The following is a 19,844-nucleotide window of genomic DNA, read 5'->3' as shown; positions in this document are numbered from 1 at the left end:
AGTGCGGCGAGGCCGAGGCCCTCTGAAGTCAGGCCCAACCTCGTTTGCCGTTGGAGCCACTGCAGGCAGAGGGCTCCCGTCTGCTCCACCCCCCCCCCCCACAGCCCACCTTTGGCTGAGGTTCAGCCTGGGACACACACACCCTCCCCCTTACCCCCAGACCTTCAGCATGCTCTGCCCAGCCCCCAGGCTTAGCTGGAGGGAGGCCCAACCTCTGTCCAAGGGCTTGTTGCCTTCCAAATTACTGTGACACTTTGGCATCTGGGCTTCTCTTACCAGCTGGCCTACTGAAGTCTGGAATGGGACCCCTTCCTCTTTTTAGCTCTCCTCCTTCCCACATATAAAATAAACATTTCGGGATCTCCACCACACAGATACCTTTCCCACCTGTTAAATGTTTCCTGGAACCGATTAAGAGCAAATGAGTCCTATTCACAAAATTCACAAAATTCCAAAGTCAGGAGTCAAAGAGGAGCAGAAGGCTCCTGACCGAATTTGGGGCAGGCCCTTGCCATCCCCCCTAGGGGGTCTCACAGGACCACCCCCTGGGTGGGTGGGCAGAGTCTGCACTTCCGGGGCAGTTGGGCCTCCTCCTACACTCCCTCCTGGGGCCTGTGAGTTTAGCTAAGGGGCTTTCCTCTCCAACCTGTTTCCTAGTCTAGCACCTAAGAATCCTGTCACCTACCTCCTGGGGTCACTGTGGGATCCAGTGACAGTGGTGGCGGTGGGGCTGCTTGCCTCTTCCTCTCCCAGGGCTCTACCTTCCTGCGGCCCAAATGTATTTTATCGGTTCTCCATTTTTTTTTTCCTTAAAGATTTTATTTATTTATTCATGAGAGAGAGAGAGAGAGAGAGAGGCAGGCTCCATGCAGGAAGCCCCATGTGGGACTCCACCCGGGGATCCAGGATCACGCCTCGGGCTGAAGGCAGGCACTAAACCCGAGCCACCCAGGATCCCCTCAGTTCTCCATTCTTACCTGCACCCTTTTATTCAGCTGGCATGAAGTGAGCACCTACTATGTACTTACCTTTTGAATTTTGAATAAATCCTGGAGAAACAACATTGACCAATAGTCTGTCTAGAAGGTAAATTTGGTTAATCAATTCAACAAATATTTATTGAACGTTTCATTATACCAGACCCTGACAGGGGCGTGTTACACAGTAGGTGCTTAGTGGAAATTAAGTCTTCACAGATGACCTTGGACAAGAAGCAATCTTTTTTGTTGGGGGAGTAGGTGGGTGAGAAACAACTCAAATGTCTCCAATTGTGGAAAGAATGTTACACAATGTTCAGAGAGAGGGATAGTCCCATGCTGTCCAGAGGCTGTGTCTCCAGTATCTACAGCTATACCTGGCACTAGTGGATTATCGATAAATATTTGTTGCATGAATGAATATCTCTTTTTCTTGACTCATGTGACCCATTCAGCCTTTTCTGTTCTGACTTTTTGGTAGAGGCATGGATACAGAGTAAATTTATTATAAGGAAAGCAACGGGGCAGGGCTGGTGATAAAAGGCAACTGACACTGGCTGTCAGGAAGAGATAGAGTAGTGGGGATGGTGGAGAATGTGTCTATCTAAAGGGGCAGTGACAATCATGTCATTTGAGCACAGAAACCCAATGTGGCCACATCTGTCCATTTTCAAAAAGAAGCCAAAAATCCAGATTTGTATGTGAAATCTACCAAGTTTTAACCAATGAGCCACCCAGGCGTCCCTGAAATCTACCAATTTTTAAAAGTTGGCTCAAATTAAAACAAACAAACATTGAAGGAAGCTGTCTTGTGACCAGGTGAAAAGTGACAAGCCTTGGACCAGGGCGGCATCTGCGGGAATGGAGGTGTGGGCAGAGGCCGGATGATTTGGGAGCTCCCGGGACTTGGCCGTGGGTGAGTCAAAATACCATTATGGGTCAGATTTGCCCCATAGACTGCTGGTGTGTAGTCTGTGGTTCACTAGCAGCTCTGGAACGAGACAACGTGCATGAACTTGGATAAACACCAAGCTAACCTGTGAGCCTCATGGATGAGGGCAGGCACCTTCTGCTCTGTTCATACAGTGTCAGACATCATCCATTAGGTCCTTAATTCTGTCAACAAATATCGAAAGCCTACCATTTGCCTGGCACTGATGATTCTGTGATGCAAGGCAGAAAGGGAAAGAAGGAAACTCTTAGGGGCACCTACGTGGCTCAGTTGGTCAGGCATCTGGCTTCAGCTCAGGTCATGATACCAGGGTCCTGGGGTTGAGCCCTGCATGGGGCTCCCTGCTCAGTGGGGAGTCTGCTTCTCCCTCTCCCTCTGCCTGCTGCTCCCCCTGCTTATGCACATGCCCTCTCTCTGTGTGTGTCAAATAAATAAAATCTTAAAAAAAAAAAAAAAAAAAAGGAAACTCTTAGTGAGATCCATGACTTTGGTGATGGGATGGTGACAGGTGGGGATGCTGAGATCTGAACAAAAGGTAGGAGCCAGAGTGAGAGTGAGCCTTGTGCATGTGAGATGAACCAAAAGACGAGGTGGTGATATTGGGAGGAGATAGGAGGGTGTGGGAACTGAGGTTGAAGAGGCCGTGTGCCATGTCATGTGAGGCTCAGTGTGGTAGGAAGCCTTGGGGTCGGCTGTGGTAGAACAGAGTAGTAGAGAGACCAGCAAGGAGGCTACTGCAACTGTCCAAGCAGGAGGTGCTGGTAGCCTGGGCCATCTGCAGACAGAGCCACGAGCTCTGATTCTAGGTGTTCTGTGTGGACCTCTCTTGTTGGCATAGTGGACGGGGGTGTAAAGGAAGGCAGAACTCCAGCAAGTGAGCAAGGACTACGCTCCCCAAGAGTGGTGGCCGACTCCCACCCGTGGTGCTGCGCTCTGGCCTGAGAAGCCCAGAGAGAGCTGGGGCAGAAGTTAGATGGAGGGGATCCCTGGGTGGCGCAGCGGTTTGGCGCCTGCCTTTGGCCCAGGGCGCAATCCTGGAGACCCGGGATCGAATCCCACATCGGGCTCCCGGTGCATGGAGCCTGCTTCTCCCTCTGCCTATGTCTCTACCTCTCTCTCTCTCTCTCTCTCTGTGTGTGACTATCATAAATAAATAAAGAAAAAAATATTTAAAAAAAAAAAAAAAAAAAGAAGTTAGATGGAGAAGGCTTGGAATAACCCCTTCCTGTTCTCAGAAAAAGCTTAGTAGGGGAGCCCTGAGGGGGTGAAGGTGGAGCAGGGGCTGGGTGGCAGGGAGGCTAGAGAGGCTGAAGGCAGAAGTTCTTCTGGGCATGAGATGTGCTGGGAGGACAAGCAGGAAAGGGCTGCCCCATACTTTTAGTGTCTGGGGACTCAAGCCAAGCCATCTAACCTATCAGGGCCTCAGTTTAAACATCTGTAAAGTCAGGCTTTACTGCCTCACAGCAGTCCAGAGATGTTGATTTGCTTTTGCCCGGAAGTCTAGCAGCCTTTGAAAATGGATTCAGCCTTAAAGCAGGCTGATTGTGCCCTGGCCACCAAGGCTTCTGAGTGGCTCAAACAGTGGCCCTTCCAGCCCTGTTTAACAACAGCCTCCGGGAGCTGCAAAGCCCCTGAGAAACCATGAGTGCTGTGAGGACACCAACTCCTCCACCTCTGATAAGTTCGGCTTGTGGGCCTCCCAACCCTCCAGCTGTCAGGGTGGGCAGAAGGCTCCTTAGGCGCAGCTGGGGGGCAGTAGCCCGAGGAGGAAGTCTCCAGGGCCATCTGGAGCCTCTGGGTCAGTGCAGGGAGAAGCAAAAGGTTCCTGCTGGAGGAGGCCAAGGAGCCAGGTGAGGCTCTCCACAGTGGCCGCCAGACTTTATTCCATCCTCATCGCAGAGACTGGAACCATCAGCTCCCAAGTACTCAGGGCCAAAGACCAGAGTCATCTGTCCCCCTCTTCCCTTACCCTCCACATCAACCCACTGCCAACTCCTGGGAGCACCCAAATCATCCGGCCTCTGCCCACACCTCCATCCCTGCAGCTGCTGCCCTGGTCCAAGACCCGTCCGTCACATTTCACCTGGCCGCAAGACAGCCTCCTGAGCAACCTTAGCCCCCTTCCCACACCCCCAGTCAGCTGTCTCCCCTCAGCTGAAGCCCTGCAGTGGCTCCCTGGCAGGTGGAATAGGGTCTTGGAGGCCTGGTGCGCTCTGGTCCCCACTGAGTTCCTGGCTGCACGCCTCTCCCTTTCTGCTGGTTCTGTGCGTTGTAGCCATGCCGCTTGCCCATCATCCACCCAGCCTGACAGAGCCTGGCCCTGCTCAGGCCTCTCCTCCGTTGTGGCTTCCACGCGGAATGCTTTCCCCCACTTGATGACTGGTTACCTCTTGTCATTCAGGTTCCAGGCAAGTGTCCCCTCTTCTGAGAGGCCTCTCTGAGCACCCCAGCTAAATCCTTGTCCCCAGCCACCTCCAGCCCATTACCCTATTCTGTTGTCCTTGCAGCATCTTTTAGTCTGTGAAATTTTGGTTGGTCCCGTTTGTTGTCTGTTGTCCCCTGTCCCCCTCCCCCCCCACCCAGTGTAAATCCTGTATACAAGGGACCTCTTTCTTTTAACACCATTTTAATAGCTTTATTTAGATATAATTCACATACTATAAAATTCACCTTTTTAAGGTATACAATTCAAGGGGTTTGATATCTTCACAGAGTCATGAAGCCATCACCACCGTCTTCCAGAACATTCTCATCACCCAAAAGAAACTCTGTACATAGCAGTCGTTCCCCATCCCTCCCTTCCTCTCGTCCCTGACATCCATGACTCTGTGTTCTCTCTCTAGATTTGCCTATTGATGTTTTCATTTTAAACCATCCCTATATCTCCAGTGAGCAACCAGTGCTGGGAAGATGGGTTGGTTATGTCCCCATTTTACAAATGAGAAAACTGAGGCTCAAGACCCCTCCGGAAACTGACTTTCCCTTTTTCAAGCCTGGTGTCTGGTATCCCCCTCAGAGCTGGGCTACACTGGGGAAGCTGGAAACTCAGCAGAAAGAGAAGGAATGAGGTGTGAACATGGAGTGGGGAGGTCCCTGCTCAGCCATCTGGCTGCAGCCCATACTTGGGCCCTCTCGGGCCAGGAGGTCACTTTCCTGGGCAGGCTCACTGACTGCAGATTCAGGGAGTCTTCCTGCCCTCAGTGCTGGTGGGCTGAGCTTAACTCTGTCTGGCCTGTGCTGGAGACAGACCAGTGCCACCCTCCCACAGGAGAACAGCACAGGGACATGGGGGCAGGCAGGTAAGGGGAAGGCCTATCCCAGTACCTGGACACCCAAGAGGGCTGAGGGTAGCTGGTGCAAGAAGGACGGCCCAGTCAGGGGCAGTGGGGGGCTGTTTGTTGAAGTTAGGAGCTCTGTGACTTTGGGCAGTGACTGCATTTCTCTGGACCTTTGTTGCCTCATCTGTGAATGGTACCCATCCCTGGGGTACACCAGGTTGCTCTGAGCCTGGAAGTCCATGTGGATGCACCCACCACCACATTGGGAACCAACACAGGTTCCCTCCCTCCAGACCCCTCACCTCAAGGAGCCAAGGCTCAGAAAGGCTGGCGACTTGTCAGAGGCTGAATGAGGGCCAAAGCCAATGGTAGATTTCCTGACCCTTTGAAGCCTGTCTCCTCAGCTGTAAAAGAGGTTTAATAATCATTCCTCCCTCCCTGTGAGTGGTGAGGGCTAGGGGTGTGTAGTTATCAGCACCCTCTGGGCCTCAGACAGGGAAACCAGACAGGCTCCTTGTTACCCTCAAGCTGCCTTCCCTCCCAGGGCTGCTCTCATCCTGGCCTCTTTCATCTTAGGTTTAATTAGCCAGGCTGCCCCACCCTGAAGTCCCTTGGGCGGGAGTCATCACTCGCATTTTATAGATGGGGAAACTGAGGCACCTAGAGGGAAGTGGTTTGGGGCTGCCGCCTGTGAGTCAACTATGGAGCCAGGGCCCAGAGGAATTGGGACTGGGCTTTCCAGCTGGACTTGTCCCTCGGGGTGGATCCCTGTCTCCATCCCCCTGGCATCCCCAGCACTGTGGGCACCCAGACAGCCTCATTTCCAGCTCTCTCTGCCCCACCACTCCCTACCACCTCCTATCTGGAGGACAACAGGATGGGGTAGGGAGGGGCCCGCGAAGCCTGGAGAAAGGAGAGAAACTGGTTGGCAGCGCTAACATGGGGGCTCAGGTCTGTTTCATCTTCAAAGCCGCCTAATTATAGCCAAAGGTGTTACTGTAGCCCGTGTGGCCTGCACCCCGCAGTTCTGGGTCCTGGAAGCCTGTCAATGGGGCATCTGCGGCGCAGTCCAGAGCTCAGGAGCCCCAGGCAAGCCCCCCTTAGTGTCCCCAGACAGCTCCGATCCAGCCCTCTGGAATTCAAGAATGCTGGGTCGATGCCCTGCTTGGCCCTAGGTCTTCAGTGGTGAGGTCGCGGTTTCCAGGTCTGGGCTCGCAGGCGTGAGCCCCGTGACCTCCCGGGCCCTGCCACTCTGCACGTCTGCGTCCCGTTGCTTCCCGCCTTCATCCAGGATTAGGGCCTTGCCCTGCCCAGCTGCCCTCCCAGCTGTACCCTGGCGCGGCTGCCGGTGCGGCCTAAGGCAAAGGTCACCAGCTTCCGCCCGCCGTGACCCCGGCGCCGCCGGCTCCGCGCCCCCAAGCCCAGCCGGTGGGGGACCGGGGCTGGCGTCAGAGAAGCGAAGCCAAGCCCTGAGGCGCCCGCCCGACCGGTCCTGCCGGGGCCGCGAGCAGCGCTTCCCGCGGGCGCCCTGGGACCGCACCTGGCACACCCCGCAGCGGGCACCCCGGGAGCCCAAAGACCCGCACCCCACTCCCCCCGCAGGGTGCGCCGCGCCGCGCCCGGACGCCCGCGGGGATGGGGCGCGCTGGTCGTCATCCTCGCGGGCCCGGCGGGCGCCGAGCCGTGGGAGGCCCTGGGATCGCAGGGCGCGCGCGGACGGGACCCCGGCAGCCGGAGCGCGGGCCCACCAGCCCCACCAGCTCTGCCCGGGCCTGCGGCGGTTTCGGGGAAGGGGCGCTGCGCGCAGCGGGACAGTTACTCAGCCCCGGCGAAACCGGCGAGTCGGCACCTGTCGGCGGGGCGGGAGGGGGAGCGGCCCCGTTACGGCCCCGCCCCTGCCGCCCACGCGCCGCGCGCCCCGCCCCGCCCCGCCCCGCCCCGCCCCGCCGCGCGCCGCCGCCCGGAAGGAGCCGGCCGGCCCGAGCGCCCGCGGCGGCTGAGTCAGACGCGGTGAGAGCGCCGGGCCCGTTACCGCGGGCGCCGGGGGCCGGGGCGGCGCTGTGGTTTCGGTGCCGGCAGCGGGCGGGCGGCCTAATGAGCTCTCGGCACGCACCGCGCGCCGGCGGCCCTGCCCCGCGGGGACCCTTGGCTGCCCGCCCTGGAGTCGCCCCCGAAACCTCTCGGTTTCGTCTTGGGGTTCAGGCGCGGGGTCCCCCTGGCGTCTGCGCGTGGCAGGGGGCAGCTGGGATTCCAGAAGCGGCCCTGGGGTGTCGGTGGCCCCTTCGGGGTGCGCGCAGGTGCTCGGGCGCCCTCTGGCGGCCACGGGCCTGACCTTCCCTCGCTTCTTTGCAGGGACCGGGGTGCGGGACCATGGGACCCCGGAGCCGGGAAACCTGGGCCCAGCGCCTGGGCGCCTTCCGGGCCAGCCCGTCCGCCTTCATGGCCGGTCCCGAGGGTGAAGATCTGGGTTGTGACCTGCTGAGCGAACTGAGGAGTGAGAAGCTGAGCGAACAGACCAAGGTAGGCTCTGCGTGCACCCCCTGCCCTGGCCCATCTGGTCAGCTCCGTCCACCGCGCCCTGAGCCTCATTTCCGTGATTCCCACCCAAATCTCCCATCCCCAGGTTTCCTTGCTGGCCCTGAGCCTGGAGTACCCAGCCCAGCTCTGGCCGGACGCCGCTGCGGCCGAGGCAGCCGCCACCTCCCTGTTGGACACCCTGGTCCTTCTGCCCCCACGGCCCTCGGCCCTGCGGCGGCCCCTGCTGCTGGCGGCCACCACGGCCTTGGCGGCGGGGGATGCGCTGGGCCCCACCTCTGCAGCCTCCCTCCGGCTCCTGCCCCTGCTTCTCGGCTTGGCCTCCGGCAGCGATCTGGGGCGAGGCTTTGGCCCCGCCTCGGAGCAGCGCTCCCTGCAGGCCACAGCGTGCGAGTGCCTGCGGGAGCTGGAGAGCTGCAAGCCTGGGCTGCTGGGTGGCCGCCTGGGGCTGCTACGGGGCCTGCTCGGGCAGGAAGGCCCGGTCCAGCCGCTCAGCCTGCTGCTGGCGCTTGCCCTGCGCAACGCCTTGCTGATACAGGCCAGAGCCAGGGCTGGCCTACAGGGCCTGCTCGTGGCCGGGGATGCTCCCGCTGTGGGCATTCCCTGGAACTGGGCATTAGTTGAGGAGGGGGCTGCCCACCTGCAGCCCCAGGCACCTAGCTGGCCGGCCGCTGAGGTGCAGGAGTGTGGCCTTGCTGTACTGGAGCCCAGTCCTGAGGAGGCCCGGGAGCTGCGGGCTGCCGTGGCCCAGCTCCTGGACACCTCCTACCTGCTCACTCCTGTGGCTCAGGCCCAGCTCCTGTGGCTGCTGGGCTGGGCTCTGCGGGGTCTTCGGGGACAGCCTCCAGTGCTCTTCAAGCCACAGCTGGTACGGCTGCTGGGCACGGCACAGTTGACGCTGCTGCATGCCATTCTGGCACTCAAGGCAGCCTTTGGTGAAGCACTGTTCACGGCTCAGGACGAGGCCTTGCTGCTCCGTCGGCTCACCTTGGCTGCCCAGCACCCAGCCCTGCCCCTGTCCGCCCATCTCTTCTACCTGCACTGCCTGCTGAGCTTCCCGGAGAACTGGCCTCTAGGCCCCACAGGTGAGGAGGCCGCTCCACTGCTGCTCGGGCCCCGGCTATGCCGTGGCCTCCTGCCCAGCCTCCTGCATGACCCGATGGCCCTCCTGGCCCGCTTGCATCTGCTTTGCCTGCTCTGTGCGGACGATGAAGAAAAGGAGGAGAAAGCCCAAGATTGGAGCCCCCAGCATTACCTGGAGGAGCTACTGGCTGGCCTGCGGCAGAGGGCAGCCCTGGATGGGGGCCCTCGGGCGTTGGCCACTCTCTGCTTCCAGGCCTCATACCTGGTTGTTCGCTGCCTAGCCATGCAGCCTGCTGTGCTGGCACCCTTGACCCGTGGACTGGCCCAGCTGTACCAGTCCCGGCCTGCGCTGGCTCCCCATTTTGTGGATCTCTTGGACAGGGTGGGCCCTGAGCTGGGGGAGCCCCTGAGAGTGGTATTACGGCAGGAGGTGGTGGCCAGGCCAGGCAAGGACGAGGCTCTTTGTTGGCACCTGCAGATACTGGCAAAAGTGGCAGATGGGAATGCTCAGAGTGCCACCCTAGGCTTCCTGCGAGCCGCGGCTGCTCGCTGCACGGACTGGGACCTCCAGCAGGCCCTGCTACAGGTCTGCCGGGCCTTGCTGCGGGCGGGTGTTGGGAAAGGCTTGGCCGATTTGCTGCAGGCACTGGCCAGGCAGTTGGAGGACCCTGACGGGCGGGACCGTGCACGCCTCTACTACATCCTCCTGGCCCACCTTGCGGGGCCCAAGCTGGGGGTGGCCCTGGGCCCCTCGCTGGCCGCACCCGCGGCCTCCTCATTGGTGGCCGAGAACCAGGGCTTTGCTGCTGCGCTGATGGTGCAGGAGGCCCCCGCCCCAATTCGGCTAAGCGTGGGGCCCCGCAGAGCCGAGGGCCCAGTCCCCGTGCTACAGCTCCAGGTGGAAGTGCTAGAGCCAGTGTACTCTCTGGAGCTACGCTTCCGTGTGGAAGGACAGCTCTACGCACCCCTGGAGGCCGTCCATGTGCCCTGCCTGTACCCTGGCCGCCCTTGCCGTCCCCTGCTCTTGCCTCTGCAGCCCCGGCGCCCGGCTCCCACGCATCTGGATGTGCGTGCCCTGTACACCACACCCAGCGGCCTCACACGCCACGCCCACCTGCCACCTCTGCTTGTGACCTTTGCTGACCTTTTTCTGCCTTTCCCTCAGTCCCCTGAGGGGGACAAGCAGGGCTTCTTTGAGGAGCTCTGGGACTCCTGCCTGCCCAAGGGCGCTGAGAGTAGCCTCTGGTGCCCTCTTGGACCACGGGGGCTGGAGGCCTTGGTGTCCCACCACCTGGAGCCCTTTGTGGTGGTGGCCCAGCCCCCCACCAGCTACCATGTGGCCATCCACCTGCCCCCCAACTCAAGACTGCTGCTGCGACTGGAGGCGGCCCAGGTGGACGGGGTGCCGGTGGCCCTGCGGACAGATGACTGGGCTGTGCTGCCCTTGGCTGGGGACTACCTCCGTGGGCTGTCAGCCACTATCTGAACATGGATGCCAGCTCAGGTCCTCAGAGGGGCTTGCCCAAGGAGGGCACAGAGGCCCAGAACACAGTCCTGTGGTTTCTTTCCTAAAAAAACAAGCAACTTAAGTTCACTGATGACATTCACTGGTTTGTTTTCTTTTGAGCCCTGGTTGGGGGCATGCACACTGGGGCGGGGGAGGAGAGGCTCCAGGAGTACTTCTAGACTAGGAACCTCCATACCCCCCTAGTGCAGGGTTCCAGAGTTTCTTCCTGCCCAGCAGGTAGGAGAAAAAATACCCTTATCTCTGCCTCCCTGAGAGAGTTGGGTCTTGGCCCAAAGCCCTGCAGTAGCTTAGGAACTCGAGCCTCCTGGACTTGGGCCTCTTCACCGAGTGGCCAGTGCTTTTCAGTTCCAGAGGCTTGTAGGGTCCCTGCCCCAGGGAGCTCAGGCTGGCTAGGACGGCAGCGGCCCCTTTCCTTGGTGGGGGCTCTCCACACTGTTGACGGGACCCAGATCTAGGAGGGCCCATCAGTAGAGTTTGGGAGCTAAGAGAGAGTAGCCCCATGATGTGGGCTAACTCTGAGCTGACATTTCCTCACCCCAACACAACCTACAGACCTAAGAATCTTCCTGGTGAGAAACGAGTCCCCCTCATCCTCTTTCCAAACATGTCAGATAGTTTGGGCTCAAGTATTTTGAGGCCGACTCTGCTACCAGGCACTGAGCTGGTATTTTCCACATTCACTGCCTTTCTTCGTGCTTGCAACAGCTAGCAGGGCCCCACAGATGAGGAAATCTGTAGGCCAGAGGGGTTGAATGATTTTCCTGTGGTCACCCAGCTGGTTAGCAATCGTATTTTGTCATCTCGGACCAGGTTTCTATTGCCACATCGTCAAAGCGCAACCTGTACGGACCAGAGGGCCAAGGAGTCCCCAGGCCTCCCTGCCCTGGGCCAACCCTCGGGAGCTTGCAGGAGCGGCCATTGGCAGTGCTGGGCGGAAAAGGACCGAGGGCTGGGGCCTAATTGTTCTACTGGCGAAGGGTCTGTTCTGTTGGCCCCTGCCTCAGACTCCCAGCCCACAGGTTCCTGGAAGCCATTCCTTCCCCTCTTGATGGTGGCAGGATGGGAACGGGAAGTAGGGCCTGGGACAAGCAGGGCTGGTGCAGGTCAGGTCAGGAGGTCTGTCAAAGGGCTGAGGTACGGCAGTAACTCATGTGATCTGAGGCACATGTGAATCAGGAAGGGGTTGGTTCTAGGAAACAAGCTTGTCCAGCTGTTTGCAGCAGACAGGGATTTAAGATAATTGACTACTTCCAAGGTGTCTGGGAAGGCCAGAGAAGGGGTGCCTCCGGGAGCCAGCCTCGGCACTGCCAAGTTCCAGAATAGACCACCCTGCCTGCAGTCCAGTTCCTCTCAGTGCCCAGATGCTGGGCCTGGACCCCGGAACGTGGGTGGGCCTGCCAGTACCGCCCCTTGACACCCACGAAACCTGAGCGTGCTGGCACTGCTACAGAAGGGCTGAGCTCCCAAAGCTGCCAAATGGCCCCGGCCTGGTTTCCTCTGCCCACATCATTCAGAGGGCATCCAGTGAGTAGGCCATATGTCTCCCACAGACCTCAAGCACAGGGAAGTCTAGAAAATGTCCTCAGATGTAGGAGGTAGTGTTAATCCTTAGTGTAAGATTGAGGTAAAGGGCCTGTGTAAGGGCCCCAGATGGCCTCTGACTCTCCCACCCCCACCACAAATATGCCACAGTGGACCTCCTATTAGGAGGAGCAGGAGGATGGGCGCTGAGCATGGGCAGCAGCCGCAGTCCGGGGGCCGCAGGGGCCGTGGTTCTGGCGATAAGAAGTGCAAAAAGCGTAGCCGGTGCAAGGAAACCTACTTGATGTATATCTACAAGGTGCACCCGGACATCGGCATCTCTTCCAAGGCCATGAGCATCATGAACTCATTTGTGAACGATGTGTTTGAATGGCTGGCTGGCGAGGCTGCCCGGCTGACCCAGTACTCGGGCTGGACCACACTGACATCCCGGGAGGTCCAGACGGCGATGCGTCTGCTGCTGCCCGGAGAGCTGGCCAAGCATGCTGTATCTGAGGGCACCAAGGCCGTCACCAAGTACACCAGCTCCAAGTGACCCAGGGCCTTCCATTAATAAAGAGTGAGCTGCTCAAAAAAAAAAAAAAAAAAAAAAAAACACCACCAACAACAAAAAAAACATCGTACTGTAGGTCTTCATAGCCACCTTTTTTTTTTTTCCCAGTCACTTCGTTTTTACTACTTCAATTTTCAGCAAACAAATAAAGGTGCAAACAGGGTTTATTTCACATTAATATATTAACTGGTTTTTTTTGTTTTTTGTTTTTTTGTCAAATAAATAGGGAATTCTCTTTTAAATAACCATCTCCTCCCTTCTCGGCCAGTCCAGAAGCGAATGAAAGCAAATTTTAGTACATCCAGGAGGCATATCACCAATTATGCATGAAGCTTAAATGGACAAGTTTTTTTTGTTTTTTGTTTTGTATAAATACCAGAAGAGGGAAAGTTTATTTGAGATGCAGGATTTGGAAAGGCAAGCCTGGGCTTTTATTGGGAGTTGAAGCATAAACATTTTTGACTTCCCCTAAGATGTCTGGACTAATGTAACAGACTTCTTTGTTCACAGCCATGACTTCTAATCTTAGATTTGTGACACCCCTGGGGGTCTCCACATATCTCCGGAGGTCCTGTAAAATTACCTCCTCAGAATGCCAAGTAAAATAATTTAAATTCACTTAAAAAATATGCCACACATGTCTGCAGGCAAAGAAGGCTGTCCTGGAGTCACAAGAACACTTCTAAGTATTAGAAAAGCTTGATCCCTGTCGATTCCATTTTAGTCTCAACCAACTGATGAATAAAGGACATTGAGCAAGAGGAGACTGTGCGACTTCTGTTTTTTTTTTTTAAGGGTTTTTTGTTTGTTTAATACATCTGAAAAGAATGCATATACAAAGAATTGAGACATGAGAAAGCATTGGTTCAACACTAATGAATCTACAAGAATTAGGATTTGGGGAAGGGGGAGAAGATTACCTAAATATTTTTAAAAATTAGAAACTGCGACCAAAATAAGTGGATAATATCCCTATTAACACTTATGAAGAGTCTTCATAAGACTCCATGATTTTTTTATTAAACCAGAGAGCCTTAACGGGCTACTCTAGGGTTCCTCATATGCAAAACAGAAATAAGGGGATTCCCCTGACTGGTCCCTATGTTGTTAAATGTTCTCCCCACCCCCACCCCCACCCCCAGCTTCTTCATGAAGCAGGTCTCCATTCTCCCAACTTAAAAGAGGATGTGCATCATTCCATAGACATCTGTCTCCGAGTACCACCTCTCACATTTCTTCAATTCACCAGGTCTTCAGTTGTGTTCTAGGAACACTGTTATCATACACTATTAAGCTGGACATCTATGCTAAGCATATAAGACAATGACTGACAGGGAAAAAATGTTTTTTAAGTACGTACTCAATCCATTTGGTGTATTTCAAAAGGTGCAATACTTTTCTTCATTTATCAGTGAAAGAAGTTAGAAATTAACTTCAAAAAAATTCAGTAAATGGCAAACAAATTTCCCCTCATGTGTCTGTGTGACACTTCCCCTGGGGTACACACTAGGAGCAGAATTACTGAATCCTAAGGCATGCATGTACTTAAATTTGACTAAGAGATATCCAAGTAATTCAAGTGTTTAGTTTCGCCTCCTCTCAGCATGCCTAGGAGGGTAGGGACAGACATGAGTGAGCCAGCCCATGACATCCACCACAGTCTACCCCTTTGCATGCTCGGTGTCCATGTACCTCTGCTCATATTTAAACTTCTTGAAGGTCATAGCAACAGCAACATGCTCCTCCACCAACCCCTCTTACAACCAAGACTTCTTCGCCAAGAGGGAAGAACCCCAAATTCCATCAGCCACTGGCCACCCATCTGGATGTCACCAATACTCACCAGTTACTGGTTCTCCACTTCCAGGTACATCCATACCCTTCCCTACCTCCCTGAGGTTAGGCCTGGCCAGGAGTTCAGCTCTGGCTAATGGAATGTAGAGTGTTGATTCTGGGGCAGAACACTCACTGCTAGCACTCAGCGTCTGGCCCTCTCTCGCCCTGGCATGGCAGTTGTGGAAGTGTTCATTGATGTGGAGGTGCTGGATAGTTGAGTCACAATCACATCTCAATCTACTGTAACAAACACTGGATTATGAAGGCAATCATCAATAACGTACTTTATATGACACTGGGGAAAGGCATGGGAAAGAATATTGGTTAAGCTATATTTTACTTGCAAGGAAGAAAGTATGGTGGAATGAGCTACAAGGCCATAATGGGGGCTTTAGCAAATAAGAATATTGTACAGCACGTCCCGTTAACTTCAAAGAAACAACAAATAATTTTTTAGTATCAGTATGTCCCAAACATTAGGACAAACTTCTTCCAAAAGAAAAGAGTTTCTAAGAAATTCAGATGTAATTGGGCATCTTGTATTTTATCTCTCAGTCCTAGACGTATTTATAACTTGTTTCTCCTACAATCCACTCTATTTTTTTTTTAACCTTCAAGGCTCTTTATCTAGTAAAGTGGCCTTCATCCCTGAGAGACGTGAGTCCTTGGTAAGTCTGCTTGTACTGAGTGTCTTTAGTTTGTTGAGTGAATGTTATCGCTGGGTCTGGCAGTCCTGGGATTCTGCTTCCATTGTGTGGCAGCAACAGTTTCTTCACTGATCACCAGGACCAATCATCCTTCTGGAGCTGTTGTTTCCAAGGCACGAAAAAGGCAAAACGACAAGGTAGCGGTCTTCCCTTCCAGTTCAAAAGAACTACTGCTGTGTCCATCAGCATTCATGCTTGGGTACCAAGGACTCCAAACTAGCAAGGCCCAGAGCTGGAGGGATGAGAAGCAGATATTTTGAGAGAGACTTCAGATTGCTTGATACAATAATGGTAGCAGTGCAGGTTCCCATCTCTCCCCCTCCCCAAAATAATATGGAATAAAGAGAAGAGCAAGATACATTTACATAAAACCAAGTAACCCTTAGTATAACTTGAAGATACAATGCTCAAACTTAAAAGTACCAGTAAGTAAAAACAAACAGAAACAAGTGACAGCGCACCATCTCCCACATCCTTGCCCAGCCTCACCCTGCAGGGCCCTGGGCAGACTGGCAGAGAAACCAGAAGAGAAGAGGGGAGCTAGTGATGGCCTATGCTTGATGGAAGACCTCATAGAAAGACGGAGTCCACCTGAAGTCTGAAAATGTGAAAACATGTCTGGAGAGGTCAGAGCTTTGACTACAAGGGATGGATTTCAAAGTACATGGTGATTTGAGCAATGGTCTTTGAAACACACAGATTTGGGGAGAGCACCAGGCAAAAAGGAAGAAAGAAGTATCTTAGATATTTGGCTGTCAAAGGGGAAGCAAATGGAGAAATGTCATGGCTCTGCTAGACAAAGGACAAAATCAAAGGACACACAACTCTTTCCCCACTCTCCAAACAAATCCATGAAAGCATCTGTACTTCGCAGTATTGGCAGAAGAGGGATCAGTAAAGTAAGGATAAAACACCCAGCACCACAGAAATTAGCAAGAAAAGATTAGCAAGTTCATACGGAGTTATTGCAAAATATCAAAAAATGTATTTCATTACATATCAACCAAGGAAATTTTACACACCCCCCCGAATAAACAGCCTCAAAGCAGAAAAAAGCTGAACACAGCACTCTAAACATAACTAAATATACTCAAAACAAGTGTTTGAAGATATACAAAATTTACGATGAGAAAATTTTTAAATAGAAATAGATAAGACCTAGGAAAGAATGAAGGAGGTTGATTGAACTCAGGAGAGAAACGGAAGAAACAGACTATTATCTAGAAATACAGATTACATTATAAGATGCCCAAGGGAAAATGGACTCAAATAAATGTATAATAAGGGGCACTGAAGAAAGACAGAGAAACAAAGAAGAGAATAAAAATGAGATAAAGAAGTAGAAGTCAGAACAAAATAATGGTAGCAGAAGATTGTCAAAGAAGAAATTCTATTTGTATTATTGGAGTCCCAGAAGAAAAACCAAACAATGAACCAGAGCTGATATTTAACATATAAGAAAACTTTCCAAGAGCAACAGATTTGCAAATTGAAAGGAACTGCTGGGAACCTTGAAAAATTAACCCATAACAACCAATGTTGAGACATATCCTCATAAAACTATTAGATTTCAAAATATTTTTTAAAGATTTTATTTATTCATTCATGAGAGACACACAGAGGCAGAGACACAGGCAGAGGGAGGAGCCCAATGGGGGGGGGCGGGGAGACACGACTCAATCCCAGGATCCCAGGACCCCAGGATCACACCCTGAGCTGAAGGCAGATGCTTAACCGCTGAGCCACCCAGACATCCCAATTTCAAAATATTTTTTAAAAAGAATTCTCAAAAAAAAAAAAAAAAGAATTCTCAAAGGGATGCCTGGGTGGCTCAATTGGTTAAGCATCCAACTCTTGATTTCAACTCAGGTCATGATCTCGGTGAGGTCAGGCTCTGGACTGGGCATGGCGCATGCTTAAAATTCTCTTTCTCTCCCTCTGCCCCTTCCCATGCTGGCTCCCGTGCCCTCTCTCTCTCTCTCTCTCTCTCTCTAACAAACAACTCAAGATCTTCAGGAAGAAAGAACAAATAACTTACAAAGGCAAAATAATCATAATGGCATCAGATTTTAAAAAGCCAACCGACATATAATACAGCAATGGGACAGCATTTTTTTTTAACGTTCTATTTTCTAAAGTGTGAACCAAGGATTTTATATTCAAAAAGTTGTTCTTCAAGTATCAAGGTCATATGAAACAGTTTTCTGTTTTTTAACAAGTAATTCTATAATTCTGCACCGATGAGCCAATCTGATAGAAAATGCACTTCATCCAACCAAGAGCTGAAGAATATATATATAAAGGACCTAAGGTGGGCACCCCGGTGGCTTGGCGGTTTGGCACCGCCTTTGGTCCAGGCCCAGCCTGGAGACCTGGGATCAAGTCCCACGTCGGGCTCCCTGCATGGAGCCTGCTTCTCCCTCTACCTCTGTCTCTGCCTCTCTCTCTCTCTCTCTCTCTCTGTCTCTCATGAATAAATAAATAAAATCTTAAAAAAAAAAAGGCCTAAGGCTAAAACAAAGGTGGCATGAGGGTAAATAAGTAGAAATATTATATATTGCGATAATTAATGTAATTAAAAGCATGGGAGAAGAAGAGAGGAAGAGAGGAAAAGAGGGTAAAGCTCACTAATGGTTGTAAGAGTGACTCTCAGCTCTCGAGTCACTCTTATGGGCTGCTCTGTGAAAATAAATCTGGGCCCTTTAAATATTGGGCTTTGCTTCTGGCTCATTACTAAGCTTTGTCAGCAGAGGGCGCAGAGGAGCCATTGCAGAAGGGAGTTTTCCTTCCACCTTTGATGGACTCACTAGATTATCTCCGGAAGCTTCTCCAGTACCCAAGGCCCCAGGCATCAAGCAGCTCTAGCACCCAAGGCTTTGCCAGCACCAGCCTCCTATAGTGCATGACAGTCAGCAGCCGCCAGCAGCCAGCAGCTTCCCAGCACCTTTCCTTGGACAGTTTTGCAGCAGAGTATCTGCAGTGAGACCCCTCCCCATAAACAGCCTTCCCTGGCCCCCTACAGAATGGTTTTCCAGCAAATTCTACCAGCACAGCCCACAGAAACTTCTCTTCACACTGTGAACCACAGGCATGCTTTGTCCAACTGGATCTGGATCTCAGACTTGTGGTTAGGAAGGGAGGTGCTCCTCCAGGTACGGCCTTGCGGTAAATGGGGGGTGAGGAGAGCTACTTCTTATATCTGGTATTTCTGTACTCTTCTATGCTCTTTGCAGTTCTCTTTTCCTATTACTGGGCAATGCCTTGCTACTTCAGTCCCCTGTTAAAGTTGATAATTCTTTATATTAAACTTCTCCTATTCAAATTACTGTGTGATTTCTCTCCTGGTTGGACCCTTACCGATAAATAGGAAGGCTTATATTTTTGTTGTAGTGTTTGCTTTTTCTATTTATACCTTTAAAAATCCTCAATTTTGGGATCCCCGGGTGGCACAGCGGTTTGGCGCCTGCCTTTGGCCCAGGGCGCGATCCTGGAGATTCGGGATCGAATCCCACGTCGGGCTCCCTCCCGGTGCATGGAGCCTGCTTCTCCCTCTGCCTATGTCTCTGCCTCTGTGTGTGTGTGTGTGTGTGTGTGTGTGTGTGTGTGTGTGTGACTATCATAAATAAATAAAAATTAAAAAAAAAAATAAAAATCCTCAATTTCAAAACCATTTTCAAAACAGATAAGCCACATAGAGTTTTGAAACTAAAGTTTTTTAAAAAGGTATAAATATAACAGTAAACACTAGAACAAAAATATAAGCCTTCCTATTTATCTTATAAAATAAAGATCAGACAATATTTTTGTTTTTTAAAGATTTTTATTTATTTATTCATACAGAAGCAGAAAGAGAGAGAGAGAGGCAGAAAGAGAAGCAGGCTCCATGCAGAGAGCCCAACGCGGGACTCGATCCAGGGTCTCCAGGATCATGCCCTGGGCTACAGGCAGCACTAAATCACTGGGCCACTGGGGCTGCCCATAAAATAAAGATCAAAGAAGAGGTGCCTGGGTGGCTCAGTTGGTTGAGCATTCAATTCTTGATTTTAGCTCAGGTCATGATCTCAAGGTCATGAGAGCAAGCTTCATGGTGGGCTCCATGCTCATTGTGGAGTCTACTTGAGATTTTCTCTCCCCCACTGCCTCTACCCCTTCCCCCCACTTGCACTTTCACTTTCTAAATAAATATATAAATAAGTTCTTTTAAAAATATATCAGGGGATCCCTGGGTGGCTCAGCAGTTTAGCGCCTGCCTTTGGCCCAGGGCGTGATCCTGGAGTCCTGGGATCGAGTTCCGCATCGGGCTCCTGCATGGAGCCTGCTTCTCCCTCTGCCTGTGTCTCTGCCTCTCTCTCTCTCTCTCTCTCTCTGTCCCTCATGAATAAATAAATAAAATATTTTTAAAAATAAAAATATACCAAAGAATATACAGATCATAGAGAAATTTCAGAACCAGAAAAGATCCTGAATAACCAAAGTGATGTTGAAAAAGAAAACCAAAGCTGAAGACATCATAACCCTATACTTTAAGCTGTATTACAAAGCTTCAGTCCTCAAGACAGTATGGTACTGGCACAAAAGCAGACACATAGATCAGTGGAACACAATAGACAACTCAGAAACAGCCCCAGAACTATAAGGTCAAGTAATCTTTGACAAAGTAGGAAAGAATGTTCAATGGATAAAGGACAGTCTCTTCAACAAATGGTGTTGGGAAAATTGGACAGCAACATGCAAAAGAATGAAACTGGACCACTTTCTTATACCATACACTAAAATAAATTAAAAATGGATGAAAGACCTAAATATGAGATAGGAATCTGTCAAAATCCTAGAGGAGAACACAGGCAGCAACC

General features: G+C 52.4%; 1 protein-coding gene and 1 pseudogene across 1 annotated transcript; both read left to right on the top strand.

Annotated features, from left to right (window-relative positions):
* Positions 1-7,150: 7,150 nt before the first annotated feature.
* AP5B1 (adaptor related protein complex 5 subunit beta 1) lies at positions 7,151-10,428 on the top strand. Its single transcript, XM_077862440.1, has 3 exons — positions 7,151-7,217; positions 7,560-7,727; positions 7,831-10,428. The coding sequence occupies exons 2-3, from the start codon at positions 7,578-7,580 to the stop codon at positions 10,309-10,311; spliced, it is 2,631 nt and encodes an 876-aa protein (XP_077718566.1). The 5' UTR covers positions 7,151-7,217; positions 7,560-7,577; the 3' UTR covers positions 10,312-10,428.
* A 138-nt stretch (positions 10,429-10,566) lies between these two features.
* Positions 10,567-13,212, top strand: LOC144292321 (histone H2B type 2-K1 pseudogene; annotated as a pseudogene).
* The last annotated feature ends 6,632 nt before the right edge of the window (positions 13,213-19,844 follow it).

The sequence above is a fragment of the Canis aureus genome, chromosome 21 (genome assembly GCF_053574225.1).
Source record: "Canis aureus isolate CA01 chromosome 21, VMU_Caureus_v.1.0, whole genome shotgun sequence".
NCBI classification, from domain to species: Eukaryota; Metazoa; Chordata; class Mammalia; order Carnivora; family Canidae; genus Canis; species Canis aureus.
This window is presented reverse-complemented; position numbering and strand designations above follow the sequence as displayed.